The sequence below is a fragment of the Larimichthys crocea genome, chromosome XIII (genome assembly GCF_000972845.2).
Source record: "Larimichthys crocea isolate SSNF chromosome XIII, L_crocea_2.0, whole genome shotgun sequence".
Taxonomy (NCBI): Eukaryota; Metazoa; Chordata; class Actinopteri; family Sciaenidae; genus Larimichthys; species Larimichthys crocea.
This window is the reverse complement of record NC_040023.1, coordinates 7,644,018-7,667,514: the sequence shown is the minus strand read 5'-3', so window position 1 is coordinate 7,667,514 and position 23,497 is coordinate 7,644,018. Positions and strand designations below refer to the sequence as shown.

The 23,497-nt window shown below is 41.3% G+C and overlaps 1 protein-coding gene and 1 long non-coding RNA gene across 3 annotated transcripts in view; one reads left to right on the top strand and one right to left on the bottom strand.

Moving 5' to 3' along the window:
• Positions 1-2,995: 2,995 nt before the first annotated feature.
• Positions 2,996-6,941, bottom strand: LOC113747363 (uncharacterized). Its single transcript, XR_003463602.1, has 3 exons — positions 6,840-6,941; positions 6,606-6,705; positions 2,996-3,273 (listed from the first exon to the last, which is right to left on the bottom strand). It is a non-coding gene; the product is annotated as an uncharacterized LOC113747363 (long non-coding RNA).
• A 68-nt stretch (positions 6,942-7,009) lies between these two features.
• gabbr1b (gamma-aminobutyric acid (GABA) B receptor, 1b) overlaps positions 7,010-23,497 on the top strand; it is a 127,233-nt gene continuing 110,745 nt past the window's right edge. The window contains exons 1-2 of one of the 2 annotated variants that reach the window (XM_019254386.2): positions 7,010-7,115; positions 11,747-11,838. In XM_019254386.2, coding sequence (XP_019109931.2) covers positions 11,754-11,838 — 85 coding nt within the window. In that variant the 5' untranslated portion in view covers positions 7,010-7,115; positions 11,747-11,753. Of the gene's footprint in view, positions 7,116-11,746; positions 11,839-12,136; positions 12,177-23,497 lie in introns of those variants that run through there. The other variant, XM_027287038.1, reaches the window with a different exon arrangement.

Sequence of the window (23,497 nt, the reverse complement as noted above, 5' to 3'; positions counted from 1 at the left end):
GAATTATAATGTAGAATTATTTAATTATTCAACGTTGGTCAATGGAGAATCTACTTCCACCGGAGAGAGCTAACAGTTTGTTTTTTATATTACGTTATGTTGTGTGTTGTTTATGTTTAAGGTAGACTGAAGCCATACTGTGTTTGAGTATTCATTGTTTTCAGGTTAGGCCCATGTAAATACAGGAAAATCCCAAGAGATCTATATCCATTTCTTAAAATGTCGGAAATGATTCCAGCCCCATAAAACCAGAATTGTTTTTACATTTATGTTTGTATATAAATTACACAAAAGTGTATTTTTTAACTTTGGCCTGGCTAGCTGTTTCCCTCTGTTTCTAGTCTTTAAGCCACATCGTGGTATTTAATATGTACAAATGTACAAATCAGTACATAACTGACTGATACTGACCGGTATCTGATATCAGCCTGATATATTGTGAGAATGATGTCCTAATGTAAGTAACATGAAATTTAATTTTAAATGAATCTGCTGTAATCCAACAGGAAGCAAATGGTTGGTTGTTGTTTGAAGTTTACATTATTTACTCTGTGTACAGCCGGTGAAAACTTAAAACAGAAGGACTTGAATTTAAGATCCAAACAGTATTATGTGTATACTTTCTTTTGCAAAGCTGTGCTGTGATTTGATTTTTTAATTTTTTTTAAAGTGAGTTTGCACTTTGTTGCGTGTTTGCACTTGATCTTTTCGTTACAGTATATTCATTCTAACCTCGGTTTACAACGCTGCTGGAGAAAACATTGCGTTAACAGTTTGTTTAGAGTTAATGTACGGTGTCAAGAGTAACAGATGTAAAATGCGGGGCATCGGATAACGTACCTTATTTAACATGCAAATGTTGTTTTATGGAACTTCATTATTAAAAAGTTACAGAATTGAACTTGTTTTGTGTTTTTCACTTTCACAACTGAGTCTGTAAGTTCATTCTTGAAGTTAGAAATGGTAATTTGGCAAAAGAAATACTGTTGTACCAGTCAAAAGTTTGGACACACCTTCTCATTTAATGCGATTTTTCTTACTTTCTTACATGTGGATTGATATCGAAGGGAATTATGTGGTAAACAAACCAGAAGATAAAAGTTAAATTTTAGATTTTACAAAGTAGCAGCTTTACACACTCTCTTGAAGGAGTTCCTGTATAGTCTGAGCACTTGTTGGCCACTTTTCCTTCACTTTTGCAGTCCATATCATCCAAAGCCATTGGGTTTACGTTGGGTCAAATAGTTCCTTACAGAGTCTGATGGGTGTGTTTTGGATCATTGGCACCTAGCAGTTCACTTCTTCTTGTTCTTTCTCAGTCGTAGTTTCTTTGCAGCAATTCGACCATGGAGGTCCGATTCCAACAGTCTCCTCTGGAACAGTTGATATGTGTCTGCTCTTTAAACTCTGTGAAGCTTTCTGATCTGAGGTGCCGTTAATTGATGATTTCTGAGGCTGGTAACTGTACTGAGCTTATCCTCTGCAGCAGAGGAGCAGAGCCAGTTTCATCAGAGTGTTTGATGGTTTTTGCGACCGCACTTGAAGACACTTTTCAAAAAGTTTTTGAAATTTTCTGGACTGACTGACATTCATGTCCTAAACAATGGACTGTCCTTTCTCTTGACTTAGTTGGGCGGTTCTTGCCATAATATGGATTACTAGGGTGCTCATTAAGCTCACACATTAGGACAGCAACAAATTCAGCTAATTAACTTTTGATGAGATACAACTGGTAATCTAAAATATAAAGAACATTTTGTATAGGGTTGAACGATGAAGATTATGAGGTGTTCTTGAATGTCCAGAAAATCACTCTCGCAATATTTTTGGACATTGCATTCCAACATTGGATCATATTTTAACGCGTTTGTGTCTCTAGAGACGCAGTGTTTCTTAGTTTTGCAGTGTTTCACAGTTTCCTGCATATTCAGTCGGTACATGATTAAAATAACACAAAGTGTATCTAATATGGTGACTTTGCTGCTCTGTATTTAATGAATATAAATGAGAGATGGAGTGATACACCCTGTTTCCTGTTAGATGGAAAAGCGGCACAGCAAGGACGACTGCGACACAGTTTTCACACAATCACTTAAACTTACCTGACCTAAGGCCCTTGGCCCCCCAAAGACCTGATCATTAAATTATTGGGAATTCAATATTCTACAGTGGCCTATGCTGTTAAACCAATTAAATTTAAGCAGTTGTAAACCGTGATCTACATCAGCGAGACTAAGGGCTCTAATTTGGTGTTGTTTTGTGGTCGTTTCCTGGGTGCACGGAGGTTATATCCTCGACTGCGCCAGTTTAGTATCTTAGTAACCTGCCGTGTGCAGAGGGAAGAGAGTTGCAGTGGAAAGTTTGACAATACCAATCTAGCTGGTGTCAAGAATAAGAGCATCCTATACGGTCTGCTGCCCGCCTGGTCGACAGCTCAGTGCATTTGTGTTTCATGATTCTTTGGTCACTTCATCTGGTGAAGGCAAAAACGGTTTAATTTGCTTAATTAGCTATTACATCCATCTGAATGCAGCAGATATCTGTTCTAATTGCAGTCTCTAGCTAGAGTGATGCTGTGCACTATCAAGCCAGTATTAAGAACAGCAAATCTGCTGGTTATATTAAAACACTGCTGCTAAATGACACTGATAATATGTGCAGACAAAACTTGAGTTGCAGTTCGACTGGCCACTACTCCAGGAGTGTTTTGTGAACCTTAATGGTCAGAAAATAAAGAGATAACAAACAATTATCTTCTTCTGAGCTTCAATTATTCAGCAGCGATATAAATACACCCAGACAGCCCAGAGAGAGAGAGACGGAGAGATGAGCTGGAGAGCTGAGAAGTGAAAGGGGAAGAAAAATGTGATAATTGATTGTGATAGTGCACGAGTCGAAAGGGATTGAGTGGGTGCTAGTTGAGACGGGGGAAAAAAAATTGGCCGTGGACTGTAATTTTAGGGCTGTAGTGGGTGAAGGTGACACATGATGGAGGAGGGAGCAGTCACACAGAAACTGATGGGAAATTGGGAAGGAGACTGATGACAGCTCCGAAGATGGAGAGCAGCCACGATGCCCTTTGTCAAGTCAGCCCCTCAGTCATTTCCCCACTTCAGCAACGTAGAAAGGCAACGTTTACCAGCATGATAATGGAGCTAATCCATTTATAATCCGTTCATGATTGCAATATGAAAATGGAAAACAGCGCCTGCTTGGTGAAACACTGCTGACGGAGGAGAGACAAGCAGCCGCTCTTTGCCATGCGTCTATAACCTTGAAAGAGAGAGCGGAGAAGGTGTTATGTGTCAGCGAGTGTGCAGTCAACTTCAAAATGTTCAGCTCATTTATTTATACTTCTATTAGGATTTTGATATATTTCATACTTTTGACTGTCACTTTATCAGCTTATAAACTAACTGCTTACATGGCGCACACCTTAACTGTCTTCAGTGCTCCCACTTCAACTAAATTAGAGGTTTTATGTGAAACTTTAAGGCAATCTTTGTTATTAAAGCGGTACGGGACATGTAAACCATAGAAACTACAAATATGGACGTCGTAATCTGTAACGTCACCCACAAGTTTCTGAGGAGCTGCTACCTCCACCTCCCGGCTAATCTAAATAGGAGACGAGTTGGTGAAGCCACACTTGTTTGCAAATGTATGCTGATGGGGAAGCCTCATTCATAGGTGTTCACACACTAACCCTTTCCTTTGTATTTTGGTTGGTGGTTCGGACTTGTGCTTTTGCTATAAAAGCAGGGTTGCATCATTTTCCTTGATCCTGCCTGAATGTGTTGACAATGAGCCAGCCGTCTATATAGGTCAGGATCCTCTCGACTCTCTCCCTGAGAGGAGCCAATGCCATTTCTATGGGAGTATCTGAATTGGAGGCTGCAGTACTCATAGCATTGTCCGCCACCAGATGGGAACAGTATGGGAAGCACACATCAGTCAGATCTATTGAGATCTATTGAGCTCATCCAGTCACCTGGCTGGATGCACACCAATCGTTGCTTGACCATCAACATGCAAAACTGTCTCTGAGGGATGTAGCCTTCCAGGAGAGAAGATCCATGACCGGTCTCATGGGACGGTGGGGAAATGGGGTCACCATGCAGCAATTAGCTCAGTCGATCACCCACCTGGGTGATTTGGTAGGTTCTGCCTTTGAAAGGGGACATGTTTAATCTCTGTGGGATTGAGTGCTGGCAGTGTGCCCGTCGCTCCTTAAAAACACAGCAAATCTGCTTGGGCAGCTACGAAGGCCGACAAGGCTGCCACAGGCAGGGGTGTGGGACCAGCTGAGGTTAGTCATGGAGGTTTACACCAGTTCAGCCTCCACATGTGTCCTAGTGCTGGATATTATACTGTTATGGTTCAACTACACCTGTAGGAACTGTCCATTCACATCGAAAGATTGGGTGCAAAACTCACAAATTGTGACACCCTTGTCTGCTACAACCATCAGCTGGTTGTAGATGTTGGGGACGTCAACAGTCAGCTGGTATTATCTTGTCTGAGATACTCCAACGATGCAGGTCACCAGTGAAGGTAATTACTCCATTGGGAGCGACACCAATTAAACCTTTCCGTTCTTTGTACTGGCTGTACAAATGACTGTGTGTCAAGCCTCTCTGTGTTAGAGACAGCAACCTTAGTGCAGTCAAGCACTATCTTACAGTTAGGAAAGGGCCGAAGCAATCTAGCAGTGATGTTTGAAATAACGTACCAATGTATATAAAGTCACACAACATACTATACACTATGTGATGGTTGTAAAGATGTTAGTTAATATGGCTGAACTTTGAGCTTCATTAAGGTCAGGAACAATTGATCGACGACAGCCCAATCAGAATGATGTTAGAGCTCGAATTAGAAAGCAGTGCTTCCAAAATTGGTGGCAATCTGGTGAAATACTACACTCTCTCAAGCGCCACAAGACTAATGAATGAATGTATGAATGTTCACGTTCATGTGCAAGCTTGCCGTGCATCTCTCTCTAAGTCTGTCCGTGTGGGCTGTGTTCTTGTGACACAAAAGTGAGAGTGAAATGCAACTATTGACCATAATCCAATGGTGTGAGCATGTGTTGATGCTTTCCAGCAGCAACCTCTGTGGAAACCGGTCCAGACAATATATGGATGTGATGGCACGCTGCCTCATAAGACGTACATTATTTTCAAACAAGACTATGATTAGTTAGTCTGTCAGTCAAGGTTTAGTTACAACTCATGCAAGATGGAAAGCAATGGATCGACATTGACATTGATTAAATGTTGGGTTTAAAATGTTGATTAGCTGGGCGTACTGGGCAATATCGATGCACATCTGTCAGTAAATTATAACCAATTCCATTATTAATTATCAATTATTCAGGAAGCAGAGCCAAAGATACGCAGGAGAATGCACTGACAGAAAGATTTTAATGTCTTCAGCACTGCCTTTATTATCTAGTATATAGTATTTTTGTTCAGAGCAGAGGGTAGTTTCATCCTGTTATATTTTATTTACAGTTTGTCAAATTATATTAATCAGATTTTGTAGTCTATGTGCCACACATATCTGTATAAGGCACCCCTGAAAGCACATAACAGGCCCCAATTTAACCCCTGATTATTGCTTAAACACTAAACTAAAGATGAAACAGTCCTCATATTGGCCAAGGTGTCTAATCTTATCCACAGGTTTTCTTTCCGACTGAGCAGGAGCACACCTTAACATGCATCAATGTATGAAGTATCAGCAGGTAGTATATATTTATCTTTTTCCATCTCATTTCCATGTCTTAGAAGTAAGAAATTGTAACTTCATCCATCTCTTCTTCCAATCCACCCAATCCTCTTTGTTCCTCATCACAACAGAATTGGTAGAATGACTCAACTTGCATCCGTAAATGGTTACACATGAACGACTCGACAAGTGGATAACTTCTAATGTGAAAAACTATCACGAGCTGAGAGAGTGCGCTTAAGAGGTTGATGTGAGTTCTCCAGAAAAAAGATGTAGCTGCATTGAAAGCTATTCCATGTTGCTCCATTGACACTGTAACAAGGCACTCCATTGCACGTTTAACAACTATAATCACTTTCAACAATGCACCACAGGACGCCAAGAGAAGGCTGTGCACAAAGACATAATAACCAAACTGGAATAACAGTAGCTTTTGCACACAATGTGTGAATAGTTCCAGGTGAGAAAGCACAAAAAGCACTCAGTGCTTCACAGAGTCCGTACTTCTTTGGTAACAATCTATCTAAGACAAGTAGTTCTTTGAATCGTTGATCAGGAACATGGTTATTAAGCTATTTGTGGCACCATAATTGACACATTTCTCTACATCTGACAAAAGCTTGAGGTAAACTGGGCATGGATTTGGTGTAAAGCAACATTAGGAAACTTTCCTACCTTAAAGAACAAAATCACTTTGATGCTACAATGACTGTAATTAGGTACCTTTGTCATTCAGCCTCTACTGGACATAATGGCAGAGGTGAAGAGACCAAAGAGGACGTAGATGAAGGAAGCTAAGAAACTGAACTCTGAAACTAAGGGCAAAGTTTGCGTCCACGTTCAGAGGCTCAACCACAAGTTTACCCACACACCTTTGGGGTCCTGGAGAGATGACAGATTGCAGCCTATCATCTTCTTGTCCTTGGGTGTGGCAGCAGTGTACCAGATAGTGATGGAGGTGGTGAGGATGGACTCGGTGTAGAAAACATAAAATATCACACAGTAAATTCAAAGTTGCTTCATGCTATGGAGTTTGTTGTTTTGTGTTTCCTGTTTTATTTTGTAGTTCTCCCTGTCTCTGCGTCTCGTGTATTTCTACTTCCTACCTTTGTTGTGTTTTCCCGCCACTTTTTGACTCTGCTCCTCCCTGATTGGTTTCACCTGTCCCTTGTTTGTGTCTGTCTGGTTGTCCTGCCTTGTGTCTCTTTGTGTCTTTGTCTGGTCATACTGTGTCTGTGGGCCGGTTCTGTTCATTGTGGTTCCATTCTGTATTCAATCCATGTTCTGTTCTATTGTCTCGTTGTTCTTATTCCCTCGTGTTTTCTGTGCTGGATTCTGTTTATTGGACTTTTGCTGGACTCGCCAGCTGCTTGTTTCTGCAGGTAAGTCATTAAATTGACTTTTGTTCACCTCACCTTTGAGTCTGCATTTGGGTCCACTCCTTAAACTCAACTGCGACAGTATGTCTGGACATGATACATTGAGATTCATACATCTAGGTGAAATGTATACGACAAGCTCTATTTTGTTGAAATTTAGTGGGTGGCCAAACCCATGCAATATTCAGCTGTACATGTCTTCAAGCTGTGACTCTCCTCAAATGTGCAGTTTGGGGAGGTTTCGATGTTTACTGAACTTCAAATCTGGTGTGTTGCCATGGACACAATATTGAATGAAAACTCACAAACTTCACAAGTAATCATCAAACTCAACCACCTCTACCAGTTGGGAAGAATACATCATATTATATTATTATAAAACATGTCCTGTTGCCAGTAGGTGGCACTTTGACATGTAGATGAGTCCTGCTTTATATCACAGTTGGGGTTAGAGCAGAACTAGAACAGCCCTCAGTACCTATCACCAATTATTGGACACCTAACCCAGGCTGACTTCTCCAGGTATCTTCAGGTTTTCTGCAGAACAGCAGGACAGAGAAAATGATCTGACAGTCTGATGTAAGCTGCATCTCCTTTTTATTAGACCACTTTAAGCTGCAATGGGAAGAGAACATAGGATCTGAAATGTCTTGGCAGTCAGCAGCTGGTCTAGTGTGTCTTTCACTCTGTTCACCGAGTATGAACTGCTGGAGTTTAAAGTGTTTACTTGCTTATTTACAGTATACTCTGGAAATTCAACACATTTGAATAATGAATATATTTGTATTAACATTACAAATGCAATGTTTTACAGGGTGATGAAATTCTACTTAGGGCCATGAAAATGTTTAGTGGGGAATTAAAATCTCCAAGAGGTTTTTTTCTACACTGTTAAGTATAAAAAGTAGTGGCAGCACTATATATGTATCTTCATTTTTTAAAATCCTGATTGATGAAATTGAAAGATAATGACAAAGGACAAAGCACACTGGGTATTGACAGCCATTTTCTGACTCGCTAAGGTGATAAAAGCAGGCAGGTTAATGGGATTTTTCACACAATGGTGTGATGCAGCGGAGAAAATTGAGAAGCATTTGAAGCTGAATTGGACTGTGGGCTCTGAAAAATGAATATCCGTTTTCCACCTGTGTGACTCAGGCCCCCGCTCCCTCCTCCAAAGCTTTTTGCCCCCCCCCTCTACAGCTAGCAGAAAGAACAAATGATAAACCCGATCATCCCAGCAGAGTCAGAGCAGGGAGGCAGACGGCTGCTGCTGCTGCTGTGACAGTGAAGCTGCAGCAGTATGGCAGCAGGATGACTGTATTATGGCCATGGAGAGACTACATACATCACCGCGGGACAGGGAGCTGACTGGTCAGCTGTTGGAGGTCTCAACTATTTATCTTGCACTGAGCGGGCCATCTGTCTTTCTATCAACCAATCAGCCTTGTGATTTTCCCTGCTCCACCAACTGCAGAGAGAGGGACACCTCTGCTGCCTTCAAGAGCATGGGAAATTATAAAATGTATTTTAAAAAAACACTTGCACAATGATGATTCTCAATCAAACAAAGACAACTCTCATGCCCCTAATGTGTCTTCCCATTATAGTTAACAGAATAATGTTCGTTACTATGAACAAACTCAATCCCACACCACACACACTGTCCTGCTGCCCAAAATACATACTGGAGCACTGAATGTGGATTAGTCTGCCACTAAAAATAGTCCCCAACAAATGTCCTCCAATTAGTGTTAAAGACTAGCTAGGACACTAATCTTTTTAGGAAATTAGTTGAACTTTTTTAAAGGAAAAAAGAAGACTTGTGTCTTCAATAGAAACCTCAGGCAGGGTGGAGAAGTTGGACATTGTTGGTTTTTGGTCTTTCATGGTATTTTTCTATGAAAGGATTAATGTTGCCATATCTTTTCAAAAAAGCTTTGACTTTTTGACATTTATTCAAACATGTCTTGATTTATTTTAAGATAAGTAAAGTTATCTCTGGTGCTTTCTGCATTCACATTATTCTTAAGATATTTATCTTTTTTTGGACAGTGACACCTGATGAGATGGACAGGACAGCAGAAAAGGACCCAGGCTGGTATCGAACCTGTGTCCTTGGGTTAAGGACTTTAGCCTTGATGCTTGGGACACGCGCTGGTCTTGTACTTAAACACACTTTAACAGTAGAAGTAGTAATATCAGCCCTGAAAGGTCTATCTGTCACGTAAGCCTTACCTTGCAAATTGTAGTGGTCTGTTAAGATATTCTCCTTATTACTTCATGCTTGTGTGGCAGCTCTGCCTTCTTAATATGCATATTGTAATCAAAGCACAATTCAGCCAGAATTAAATTATGCTTATTAATAGCAGGATTAAATGTAAATGCCTGCAATGATCATTATCTAGATCAGGATGCTTGAAATTTCAGACCATCTCACTGATCCAAGATACTCTGTTTAAAAATGATGGTGCATCTTGATGAAACACAAATAAATGAGGCCAGACACATGCTATGAGGCATTTGGGGTCTTCCGAGATCAGATGGGATACGTAAGTGTGGTCTGGTCCTGCTCCTTCCAGCCAGATGTGCCAGGAATTTCAGTCCAGGTGCATCTAATCAGATGCCCGAGCCAATGTGAAGCTGCCCAAACACCCACACAGAGGGTCTTATTAGATTATTAGAATTCTCACCACATACTTTGGGTCAATACCCAGAAAAACATGACCACAGGTGAGGCCTGAAATGTAGATCGACTACCAGTTTGAGACCTAACCCTCAAAGTTTTTGGGTGCCTGAAGAATAAATGATTGCGTTCATCCCTTTTACTACTTCTCTAATGTTACCAGTATGTTCACATTTGTGGCTTTAAGTGAGAAGTCTCAGCAAACAGACAGGATGAACTGTAAAGCCTTAGGTAATGTAAAGTTAATCTGGTACCATCAGGTCAAATATTCAGTTTGTCAGAGGGTGTTTAGTGCTAATTAGTAAATTTCAGCATGCTAACAACCCTGCTGTGTCTAAGCTTTGCTTTAACTGCATTTTTTTTTTATCATTTTATTCCCGTTGGCATAGATCCTTATTTAGAATTCATACTAAGTTCCACAGCCTGATTTCTGTAGGCATTCGCTTTGTTTATTTGTTGATTGAACAATTACCATATCACAGCAAGCAGCCTAGAAAGATTTACCGCCTGACGAGCGAAATCAACTGTAGTTTTTAGCCTAATTGTTTCTTGTTGAAATGACTTTGAAATCCTATTAGAAGCATCTCAGGCTGCATTCTGAGGGACAAAGCATGAAGCGAAACTTTACGGGCGTTTAAAAAATAATCAAACGTCTGTGAATGTCTCTTTCCCCAAACCCAACAAGGTCACCTGATTCTGCCTCATCGTAGTCTCTTGAACTTTTATTTTTTTGTTGATTCTGGACAAAAAGAGTAGCGTTTCTACTCTACTCTCCCTTACATTGCCTGCTTGCCTAGCTCCAGTTCTGGCACGACATTGGCTCCGTTCTCCATCAACGTTCGTGAACAACTTCTCTTCGCTGTATGTCCAAACACTTGATATGAAGATATATAAACACTAACAATGCCACAGTGCTCTGAGCTCACAGTCTGGGCAGCCCAGCTACCAAACCGAGCTAACGGCAGCTATAGCCGTTTACTTAACTGTCCATCAAGAATTGAGGCGCAGCAGCGAGAAGGCACAAAACATTTTCTCCTTTTTAAAATATGTCCCAGTTTCACCAAAATCAGTAAAACAGTTGGTGATGTGTGACTTAGACATCAAAATGATTTTAAAGGTCCAGTGTGTAGAATTTAGTGGTGAGGTTACAGATGCTTGCCTCCCCTACACACTCCCCTTTCAAGAGTGTAGAAGAAGTTAGTGGTGGGCGGATCGACCCAAATATCGATACCGGTATCGAATCGATACTATCTTGGTGAGATCGATTTTTTTACTTTAAGTTCTTGTTTGCAATGCTGCGGTTTCGGCAAAGAGGAAACAGCCAGGTCGCCAGGTGTTTTCACCAGTTGTTGTTTTTGTTGTTGAGAATTTTAATAATAACATTTTTGTATTATAGTTTCTCAACAGTATATGTTTGTTTTCATTTGTTAACTGGTTTGCGAGTACTTTTTATTTAAGAAATTTGATAATAAAGCATTTTCTATTTAATTTGAAACTTTGTCCTAATTCTATCCTGGGTTTTAACTATTTAATAATAAAAAAGGAAACACTTAAGATCATGAAAATTAATTGAGATTTAGCAATTCAATGACGCATCCACCTTATTTATTGAAAAGTATCGGTATCTGCGATACTGGCCTGTATTTACTTGGTATCGGATCGATACCAAAAATATGCAGTATCGCACACCACTAGAAGTAGTGGCTGCAACGTGAAAGCCCCTATCTAGAGCCAGCGTTGGGTTTGTCCATTCAGGGCTTCTGTATAAACAGTGATGCAACATGGTGGACTCCATAGAAGAGGACCCTCTCTCTGTGTGTGTGTAGACATCAGAGGCTGATTTGAAAGTAACAAAAACACACTTTTTTTTTTTTAAATGTTGTTTTATGGTAGAAAAAAAGTTGCACAATGTTGCTTTAAAAGTCCTGTCACCGGTCTTGTCCTATAGGAAGTGAATGCAGCATCTCAAGGCTGCATCTCTCAGTGACGTCACCGGAGTGAGGGAGGGATGCTACACTGTGAACCGCCGTCAGGGAGTCGGTGAGTGTGTCAAGTGTGTGTGTGTGTGTGTGTGTGTGTGTGTGTGTGTGTGTGTGTACACAGTGGCCGTGCTTTTTTTTTTCGAAACAGGCTCTACAACCGTCAGTGAGCTGACAGGATTTAATTTGGGCCACGGAACAGGAGCGTGCAGAGCTCAGAGCTGAATGCTCTCTGGACTAATTGTCTACAGAAACACTTTTTCTTTTTTTTTTTTCTACTCACTGCTGCAGAAACTGACGCTTTCATTTTTATTTATTTCTTTTTTTATTTCTTTATTTATTTTCTGCCCCCCCGACAGTCGATGGGAAACCTGCTAACACAGCTGGCGTCCAGTGTGCGTGAGTACGACTCTTAATACACAGTCATTAATGTATATCACGCCTCAACTTTTTGCTTTTTTTAAATTATTTTTTAAATGACAGCGGTATTGAGGCAGTTTATTTATTCCAGTTAGTTTGAATGTAATGTTTGCACATCACAGGGCAGCGCCAGCCTGCCATTTTACATACAGACATACATGCCATTAATGTGATTAAAAATCATTTCATCATCATACTTTCCATAGACCCCCCGTTGTCTTGCAGGAATAGGTATATTTCTGCGCTTGCACGTGCGCTCTCCGACGCGCTTGTCACGCACGCGGGGACCGGCGTCAACCTGTACCTGTGTGCATATATGCGCGCGCGTGCATGTGCATGTGTGTGTGTGTGTGTGTGTGTGTTGATCTTTTCATGTCAGTACAGTAGGTGTAGACGCCGTGGTGTTGCTCCTCTCCACTGTGATGCAGTGTGGTCCATTTATCTCCCTCTGTCATCGGGGCTCAGGCTGGAAGGTCTGCGGCTGTACCCGCTCCGATGCCGCCAGCAGCAGCAGCAGCAGCAGCAGCTTGTGTGGATGAAGTGAAGCATTCACTGCCATGGTATCATTTTTTGGTCAATGTGGCAGATTACAGTTTGGCAGTGATAAACAAGCAGTCAGCTGAAAAGCCTGACCTCAAAGGTCCAAGTAATGATTTACTATAAAGATTAGTGTAATCCTGATTGATGCTCCCTTTAGGGGACCCATATTTCTGATATTAATCAGCACATATTTCACTGCTGCTGATGGATATCTGTGATTTTCATCCCCCAGTTTGAACACAGTATGTTTAAGGTTTGTTTTCATTCATCAAGTTTCTCAGATAGAGCAGGGTATCGTTCGTTTGATTAATTCCGCTTACGAATGTCTGATTTGATACTCGGCATCTCATTTATGCAACTTTTATTAAAGACACTTGACACACTAGATCAAAATCAGACATCCTTCCATCCATGTATTTTCTGTGACCGCTCATCCTCATCAGAGTCACAGGGCATTCGGAGACTGTCCCAGTTGATTTATTAGGGCGAGAGGTGGGGTACACCCTGGACTTGGGCGCCAGTTCATCACAGTGTGAGGATGAAAACCTGACCCGACCTCAACTCAGGATTGGTCAACACCACAATGTCATTTTGTGAAATATGGACGTTGTATCCGTGACATTACCCACAGGTTACGGAAGAGCTATCCCTGACTCCACTACCTCCATGCTCAACTAAAAATGGGCAAAGATGCAAAGCGTCAGTGAACCTGGGGCGGGCTGAATGACACCTGGGTGCTCAAACAAGCCACCTGTAATTGGAGCATCCTGTTAATTCTGCACAACTTTAAGTCTTAATATAATGTGAACAGGTGAGTTGTATATAAATTCACCCTCAGTACAGTTGTCATGAACGGCTATAGAGACCAAAACTGTTTTTTGTACCAGGCTGTAAACATGTTTATTTCTGCTGTGAAGTTGGACATTTAAACATGGGGACTGACTCGTTCTGTAGCCAGCCTCAAGTGGACGTTTGAGGAACTGCAGTTTTTGACACTTCTGCATTGGCTTCACTTCACAGCCGTGGAGGTTGCTGCTTGCTCTGTATGTTAGATTTTATATTATTATTTGTCACCAGCCTCGTTAAGCCTCTGCATGTCGTTCTTGCTGTAGGAGCGCCACAGGTGGGCTCTATAGAGCGGGGGTACAGAATGCTCTAAAATAAAGCTACCTACACAGTTTCTGAATCTATGAGCAAGCATATTATCTTGCACACTGTCTGTGAATATCTTTATCATCTCATAAATCATTGACAGTATAATAGCCAACTACATTTAAAGCAGCTTAGGTTTCAGCAGATTTGTCTCACAGTTCACTGGTTCCAGGATCTCGGAACCATTTTAGGAGCTGTGTGTTGGCCTCTTTTGTTACTTCAACATCATAGTTTCAGAAAATCCCTGCTGGGGAAGGAGGTACTTTTTGATTGCTCAGGAACAATTAGGAAAGATTTTGCAGTGCTGAACATCTGTTCTTGGTCAAACCTCAACCACAACTTGTGTACAGCTTGATTTGCTCGATAAAGCTAATCACTTGACATTTCTTCTGTTTTTAAGGGTAAAAACAAAGTTGTCAATCTCCTAACTTGACTGAAAAAGCTAGTTGGTATGTTTTTAAAGTAGAATAATGATAAAATAAGACTCTGAGGTCAACTGATTCACCGATTAATCGTGCCAACGGGATGCTTTAGAGGAGCCTCCACCAAGCTGCTGCATCACAGGAGTCGAATCAGGAAATATTGCCGGTGTTTTAAACCAAAAAGGTGCATCTACTAATCTACTTCAGGCCCTGTCGATTAGCTTGCCAGTGCCTGTCAACAAAGTCCGTAATAAAGAGTTCACCCGTTCTACAGGATCAGATTATTCTCCAGCTCCTTCCTCTAACTTAATCACTCCGTGCAGCCAACGTAAAACTGGCAGGCTCACAGGTTGGCTATTCCCTGGAGCTAACAGCAGTACACTGGAGCTGTCGGAGAATCAGTAAGCTTGTTTATTAGACGCAAGAGATGTCACTTAGGTTAATTTCATTGGCCAACGGTTGTATCGAGTCTCAAGCAGAGCATTTTTGTTTGTGTGCTGTGATTTCCATAGAGGAGTTAAAGGCTCATTGTGGGTTTGATTCTTGTGTGTTTTGTGCTTGTTCTTGTTGAGGTGTACTACAAAACGGCTCACGATGACACTGGTTTATCAACCGTCTTTGGTAACCCAGCTTTTCTTCTCATGCTCTGTGTGCATTCCCATAAAACATGGCATTTGTTGCATCATTTGACTCTTGCACACAAAACAAAATAAGACAAGAGAGGAATTCTGGTGGAAAATTGTTAATCGACTCAATGCACTCTCGATACCTCCCATTTATTTCTGACGGGACGACTGCACATTGTAGAGCTCTTTAAACTTTAAGCCCCGATACAGCAAATATAAACATGATACTCCTGGACAAATTAAAGTCAAATCGTTATTATCTGGGATAAATAATGAGACTAATTAATGTTCTAATCTGTGTTCTATTAGCTGCAGTAGCAGCAGTGTAAAACAGACCAAACATAAATACAACCAAAGTGGATTCATTGTTCTTTTTAGTATCCTTTAAACTAAAGATCTGGTCTCTGACCATATTCCAGCCAGTGATTACTACCACAATAATTATGGAAATAATTGAGTAATATACATAACGTTCTTTTCTAGGAAACAGGGTTAGAAAAACCTCGAGGTGATTGTACAGGTTGCATTACTGTAATTAAACTACACAGCTTTATCGCTTAAAGCACGGCTCAACAAGTTCGCATATATAACGTATTCTCACCTGATTACTCATCAGGAATATAATGAACTGCTTTTTACAGCCAAATGAAACTTGAAGCTCTGAACATAAGGTTACCAATGTTACAACACTGCCTTGCTAACACATTAATCTCACTTTGCAGCCCCTCCGGTTGTTAGTGACTGTTAAGGGGCCATGTACTGAATGAAATGGGTCCTGGCTATACATATCAGCTGCCGATGCTGTATGGTTCAGTTGCTGAGAGATTGAGTTTGTTGCTATTAAATTTTGTTGTTGCTGTGATAATCAAACAGACTGGTCAAAGAGAATGTTTCGTAGGGTTGATGACTAAAATATTACCTTTGTCAGACTTCAAACCAGCGTTATTATGTTGTTGAAGTTGTGAAAGAAACTGACTATTAAAGAGGTTAAATGGCAACAAGTCTGAAACATTATTGGGAGCATATCAGAGAGTCTTTGTGAAGTGAGGATGAGGAGGGGTTCACCACTCAGACAGTAATTTGTGAATGATGAAAAATCTATGGTAGCTGAAATGATCACATAAATCACAGCCATGAAGTCCAATATCTGTTCTGTTAGCTGCTGTTTCATCTCTGGTTTTGCTGGGCGTAGTAATAGTAGTATTTTTTGTTTTGTTTTACCCCAAATAGTTTTTCTGTGATATGTAAAGATGCTGCAATTTGATCAGTGACATGATTTATGTGTCAGAATATATTAAGCAAAGAACCTGAATGAGGCGCATTTTTCACTGACAGCTTTTCTTGCATTAAACATGTAGAAAAAATCGTATTAAATCTCCAAAGCGGACAAATTAAGAATGGAAGAAGACACAGAAGAAGGAATACCACTCTCATTCTCTTTTATTTATATAGTGCCAAATTCTAACAAGTTACCTCATGACAGTTTCCATACAGAGCACGTCTACATTCAAGATTTCACTTGAATGTAAGACGTAAAAGTATTAACAGTAAGTCTAGTGAAGACCAAGACCAGAGCGTGCTGAGACAAAGTTAGGACCAAGATGAGTAATAGTCCCACACTGCATGACATACAATAAATCCATGTAGATATTGGAACAACACAAACTGCACACACAGCCAGGGCATTATAGCAACCATATTCTTCAAATATTTACAGAAGGATATGATTGATATATGATAAAATATGTACATAGCCAATATGATTCAAGGCCAAACCAGTTAATTCTGTGAGGAGATTAAACTTCCAAAGAAATCTGGGGATTTGCAAATAGTTTAAAGAGGCACCACACTGTGTAGGTGCAATCAATTAATTTTAGCTCTCAAAATGATCAAAGATAATCCTAAATAACTAATAATTTCAAAGTTCGTCTGGGCACATAAGGGAAAACAATTAATTGATCTGTATTACAAGATACAATGACTATTAATTTGGGACTCAAATGGGATTTATAATTTAATTTAACTGGAACCAGAATTACCATCAACAGTTGGTAGTCTGATGGATTTGGAGTTCACTCTTCATTATTAAACAGACCAGCATGTTTATTACACAAGCATTTATTAAAGGATAAGCAACACAATATGAAATCTAACTAACCCTGAGAACAAAAGGTGTGTGTGTGTGTTTGTGTGAAGGAGAGTGTATGCGTATGAGGTTGTGCGTCTGTCTCTGATCTACACATGTGTATTCTGTGCATGAACATGAAACATACATCACATCAGAGACACAGAAACATGTGGAGCGGAGCTTCAAGTTTCCTCTGTCTGTGTGTGTGTGTGTGTGTGTGTGTGTGTGTGTGTGTGTGTGTGTGTGTGTGTGTGTGTGTGTGTGTGTGTTTTAACTGCAGGGTAACTGTATTAAAGAGTTAGTTTGTATGCGTGCACACCTTTCGTCTGCGTGAAACATAAGGTTATCTAACAGCTCTGCAGCACAGAACAAGAGTTACACAGTAACCTCATGTAAAGAATAGAAACAAAACACATCAGGAACTAAACAAAAATATTAACTTCTAACATTAAGAGATTTGTGTTGGTTTGGGCAAGTAGTCGGAGGAAACTGACTGGTAGCAGGCTTTGTGTGCTGCAGATAGTAACTCGTTTACATTCAGTTAACGGCGTGCTGACCGGCTGAGAGTTTAGCATCTCTTTGTGCAGTCGTCATCCAGAGCGTGGTGAGGAAAGAAGAGCAGAAGAGAAGAGAGGCAACCTGCTGGCCAGGTCAGAGCAAACGTTTTCACAGTTAAAATCCTGTTTAACTCAGATAATGAACCAGATTCTTCTGTGGAAGTCCATGTGGTCCAAACAGAGTAGATGTATCTTCCTTTGAAGTGTCGGGAAAGATTGAGTGAGCCGGAGAGAAGAGCTCACTTTCATTGGCTTGTGAAAAACTTTTGATAGAGTTACACCGAACAAAGCAGTCACAGCATCAGGTTCAATTGATTTTTCAGTAGCCTATGACTGTAATCTTAAAAACTCACCCTCAGTTGGGTCGTAAAGTGGGACGAGACTGGAACATATGCATAAACACCTTTTTGTGTAGCGGATGCAGTTTTTCACCGGATCAGCCGAAGTTTCACACGGAGAGATGATTTGTGTACTTTATCAAGGGCATAGGCACAGTTTGAAACGTCCCCAGCTTTTCATTGCTCTTCTGTAAAAGTTAAATTGGCACGGGAGTTTTCCTCGGCATGGTTCCTTCAGAGTTACAGTCGTTTCTGAGCTCTCTTTACCCAGTGTGTGATGTCCATGACGGGTCCTTCTGTGATGCTGATTCCCAGAAACCTCAAACTCTTCACTGGCTCTGCCTGAGGTTTACTGACAGACAGGGTTGTGTGTCTTTGTGTCTTTGTGTTTTTGTCGATGTCGAGCAGCGCTACGCTTTTTGTGCACCACCCTGCAAAAGTATTGATTCCCTCATGCTACGAATTCTCATCGCTGTTTTGAAATCTTGCAGATGACGGTGGGTGTCGTCCAGTGTTTGAGAGGAGGAGGTGCGACCACTGATCTGAACTTTCCGTGGTCTGTTTATGGGGAGGTTTAAAGGTCTAAGAAACATTTGATTAAAAAGAAATGTGCAAGAAGTCCAAGGTTCTACGTCTCATTTATCTCCTGTCAGCGCTGACCTACAGATTCTCCACTCTGTGGCAGTCTAATGGCTAATATTTTTTGCTGCTAAATTAAGTTTGTCTGAAGGTAAAGTCAAGGTTGGTGTCTTCATTTGACACATCAGTGATGCCTTTTCAGTACGTTTGGTTCCTTGTAAGTACAGATTATAGTTCAATGATAAATATATTGAAATGCCAAGATGGCTGATTGTTTGGCATCATGTATTCTCGTTACTTACAATTTTCCATAACTTTATAATTATACTTATTCTTAACCGGGTTGTGGGGGGGCTGGAGCCAATCCCATCTGTACACAGTCGCCAGTTCTAACACATAGGGACAAACAAAAATTCACGTTCGCATTCACACCTACGGGCAATTTAGAGTCAGCAATTAACCTGCATGTTTTTGTGGAAGGAAGCCACGGAATTGCAGATATGCAAACTCCATACAGAAATACAGACAGGATTTAAACCAGGAACCTTCTTGCCATGAGGCGACAGTGCCAACTACTGCACCACCATGCTTCCCTCCATATACATTAGGTCCAATCAATATTGTAGCCAGTGATTCTGATGAGGCTGCTGTCAGCCAAACTAAGAGTGCAGACCTCTGATGAAACAAGAGATCTAAAGAGGAGGCATCATTCGATAGGAGCAGCTTCAGGCAACATGGAGCTTTAATATCGTGTAGGTCACGTAAGGTTGTAGATACCATTTTCCAAAAATCCACTAGCCCTGGGTGTTTTCAATGCATTTGCAGAAAAAGGCCCTGTGGGCACAGACGGGGAGGATATGAGCTGCGTCGGATGGAGCGTCCTGGCAGCGAGATACATCCTTTGCAAAAGATTTGTATCACTTTTGTGTTTGGGATTTTTAGAAATACAGTCTAAATTAACCCAGACTGTTGACCAGCAAATGTCATCCACAGAGCAGCCAAAAAAATCCCTGCTCCACATCTGACGGACTGCCAGAGGTTTGCAGACACAATTTAAGAATAAATATATCCCAGATACTAAACCTCTAGTCCGACCTCCCACGTCTCGTAGAGAAATGAGTGAATAAGTTGTTAAAGCTACACCCAGCGGGACTCCGTGAGTTCATGGTGCTAACCTGAGCTGAAGTTACAAGACAAATGAGCTCTGACAGTCATCATCCCATGCATCTAACAAAATATTTAACACCTTTTGCAGCAGTACACACACATTTAAAGTGCAACTAAAGTATTTAAATTCTACATATTGTGCTGTACACTGTCGCCTCACAGCAGTCGACTGGGGCCTTTTTGTGTGCAGTCTGCATGTTCTCGCCGTGTCTGCTTGGACCTTCTGAGTAGAGCTGGGAATCTTTATAATAATTTCTATCATTTGAATCGGGCCCGGGCTTGCGTTATGACTTGCGCGGTAAATAAGCGATCATGTGATGCGTTTCAAACTGCGCGAGACAGGTGCAAAAACGGATGTTGAGGAGGTGAAACGGAGGTTAGCCGGTGATGACTTCTGGCTCTACAAAGCTGTCAATCAAAACGGGCTGGGCTCGGCCTGACTTCTAAGGCCCGTTTCATGCTCTACTTCTGAGTACTCCGGGTTCATCCCACCACCTCCCACCTCCCCGTCTCTTACCCAGTGTCAGCTGCTATCAGCTCCAGCCCCCTGCAACCCTCATAGGGATAAGTGGTTATGGAAAAATGAATGGATCTTGTGCTGTAAATATGCATAACTGCCACCTCCCTCTAGTGGTTGAAACTCGGCTCTTGCAATTGAATTTCCTTATTGGCTGATTTTGGAGGCAGGTGATGTAAGGTGGCAGCTTTGTCACCAACCAATCGCTTCGTCCTCAGCTGTATTCCTGCTACACTGAACATTGATCAGTCTGTCACTAGCCATGAGGCAATGCACCTCTATATTAACTACCCTCTTCTGCGTTTTTTAAATAAGTTGGGAGAGACGGAGCTGGCAGAATATGGGGGTTTAGTTTTTTATATTTGTGACATTCTTTTATATTTATTTACAGATGCATCGGATGTTCGAATCCCGCATTGCTTCCTGTCTATCTTCAGCTGTACTATCATTAAAGGCATAAAAGGCCACAAAAAAAATCTTTATTTACAGATACATGACATGACAGCGATGTGCCCGTTGTGGGTTTCAGAGTAATAACACATCTTTTGTGACCGTTTCGAGCCTCCATAGGAACATAGCTGTAACAGTTGTGTGCTCGCTGTAATGAGGACACGAGAAGGCGTCACTGTTTCCGGTCATTGTCTTCGGCACACAGGTATTTTTTTTGTCCCCCCCAGGAAACTGGAGCAGATTTTGGTGGGAAATCCTTGGATTTAATTTTTGGCGTCCGGTCCAGTGACGGATCGCCTCACATTTTACACTTCACCACATGCACCACATGAATTGTTGCTCAACAGTAGTGGTGCAGCGGGGAGTTGAGCTCCCACTGCTCATGCTAATTGTCACAGTGGCCATATATACAGTGTATATATACTCGTTACTTTCCTCTCCTTTTGTTTTGCTGTTCTCTCTCTGCTCTCTATTGATTCTCTTACACAAAATTACACAAACACACACTATATTTCTCTCTCCCCCTCTCATTCCTACACTGTGCCTTTGCCATCCGAAATGGTGTCACTGCTCATCATTGAGCAGAAAAAAGTATTTACGTTTCATCTATTTTTACTGTTCATAGAGAGCTTACCTATATGAGCAGCTAGGCCTGGCCGTGATCCATAATGTAAATGCTTCATTTTCTTTGTGAATGGAGCCGTGCTAATAGTTTTGTAGAAATCGTTTCCAGAAGAGGATAGAGGAGATAGTTTCTGGGGTGGGGGGGAGAAAAAAAAATGAAATCGACCAGCAGCGACGAAGAACAAAACAGCACTTGTGTGAGAATTGATTGGATTCTGTTGACAGGTTTTAATTGTACGTAATGGGACTATTTCTGGTGTGGCAGATTAGACTAAATCCAGACTTTATCTCAGAGCAGTCTCTCCGGGAAGGAGAGAGAGAAGCTGGTGGTGTTTTCTCATTTCTCCGTGTATGTAAGCCTCAGATGCCTGCAGGTATTTCAGGAGATAAACTTTGGCCTTGGATCTGACCTCTGTCCTCCTCCCAACCCGGCAATAAGCTCCCCCTCCCCCCCCGTCGGCTTTGGAGTGTAAAGCAGGCAGGATCACTTTTTATCACATCGGTTTGTTTCTGCTCACGGCAGCGGTCAGCTTCCGAAGATTTGCTGCACTGCCAGAGGAAGGATGCGTGTTTTACAATGGCAGCAGTAATGGTCTTTTTCTCTGACTTATGGTCCCACAGTAGCAGAATAATGCTGATTTATTGTACACTCTGTGTTTACTTCATTGTCTCGCCCTCAATAATACACATGTCATGATTTTTTTTGAACATTTACATGATCAGTTTGTACTAAACGTTTGGAGAAAAGATTTTCATACATGGTTCATGTGCGTTCCAGGTAGCATTAACACTTTTTCAAATTAAATGCCAGATATAAAGTATATGCTAGATGATTGTTGGTGTTCTCTCGTCCGTCTAAGGTCAGCATTCAGAATATGATTAACCATCATGTGTCTAGGATAGATAGGAGGAGTGTAGCTTTGGATAAATAACATTTAGAGTTTTGATTTAAGGCTTAGACGATGAGCTCTGTGATCTCTCTGAACCGAGTCAGACTGATGCAGTCAGTGTCAGGTAGCCATTACCTTGGATTACACCGATTTCAATCTAAAATGGTAAAACAGCTCTGATTAGGTCAGTGTGCTCTGTGGAAACATGTAGGACATCGTTGCTGTTGATGGTTTACCAACCAAGGTGGACACAAACAGGAGAGTCGAGACTCCGAACCATCCATGTGAATCCATTTAAAATCTTAAACAGTTCACCGATGACTGTGTGAACATAGATTTAATCATTTCCGGTGCCAAATGTAACAGAACACACAGAGGTTCAGTGATAAATGAACATCACAGTCATGTTTGATCATTGTCTTCTTTGCTGTGATCCAAAGTTGCCTATTTGAATAGAAAAAAAGTCTTTTGATTGGTAAAGTGTGGATTTTATTTGCTACTCAGTACTCTCAGTATTAAAAAGCAGTGACGGTTACAACAACAAAGTCACAAAACAACTCACTAACATCTTCAGATTTTTCAAGATACCATGAGAAAAAGGCGGACTCTTCAGACGTGATTGACGCACCTGATAATTCATTTTCAACGAGAGGCGAACAGGCCGGCAGGGCGGCGTAGGCAGCGCGACAGGCGGCGCATCATGCACTTTATGTCTGTTCCTGCATTCTGATTATATGTATTACCATGTGGCAGCCTTTCTGTCCCGAGACAGATTTCCCTAGGGACAAATAAATCTTGGCTCTTGAACGTAGGCAATCTAGGGCTATCCTGTGAAACTGTCGTGATTGTGCTGATCTCCTTTAAAAAAAAGTAGGTCCCTCATCAGATGGTGATATTCACCATGCTCCAGTCTTGAAGTCAGGATAGGATGTACCCACAATGACCTTCTCTTGTTCATTTAAAAATAAGCAAATGACTTGACATAGCTGAAGCAGCTCTCTGCTTAAACTCTGTCATGTTACTGTCTTTCAACATTTTCCAGAACACATATGTTAATATGTCGCTATAGCCCATAAAGAAAATACACAGGGATCCAGTGGTGCACAGAAGTCGTTTCCATGGTTACCACGCATAGAGCCGCCTGACTTTTACTTGCAGAGCGGCTCGTCTACCTGCCTGTTCGCACGAGGAGTGCAATGAGACCCCATGGAGTGTGTACGCAGGCACAGTGTCGCTTAATGTCTGAAAAGATCATTACCCCAGATGTAATAACCTTTCATGGTGGCGGGGGGTGGTGGGACGTCCTCGGG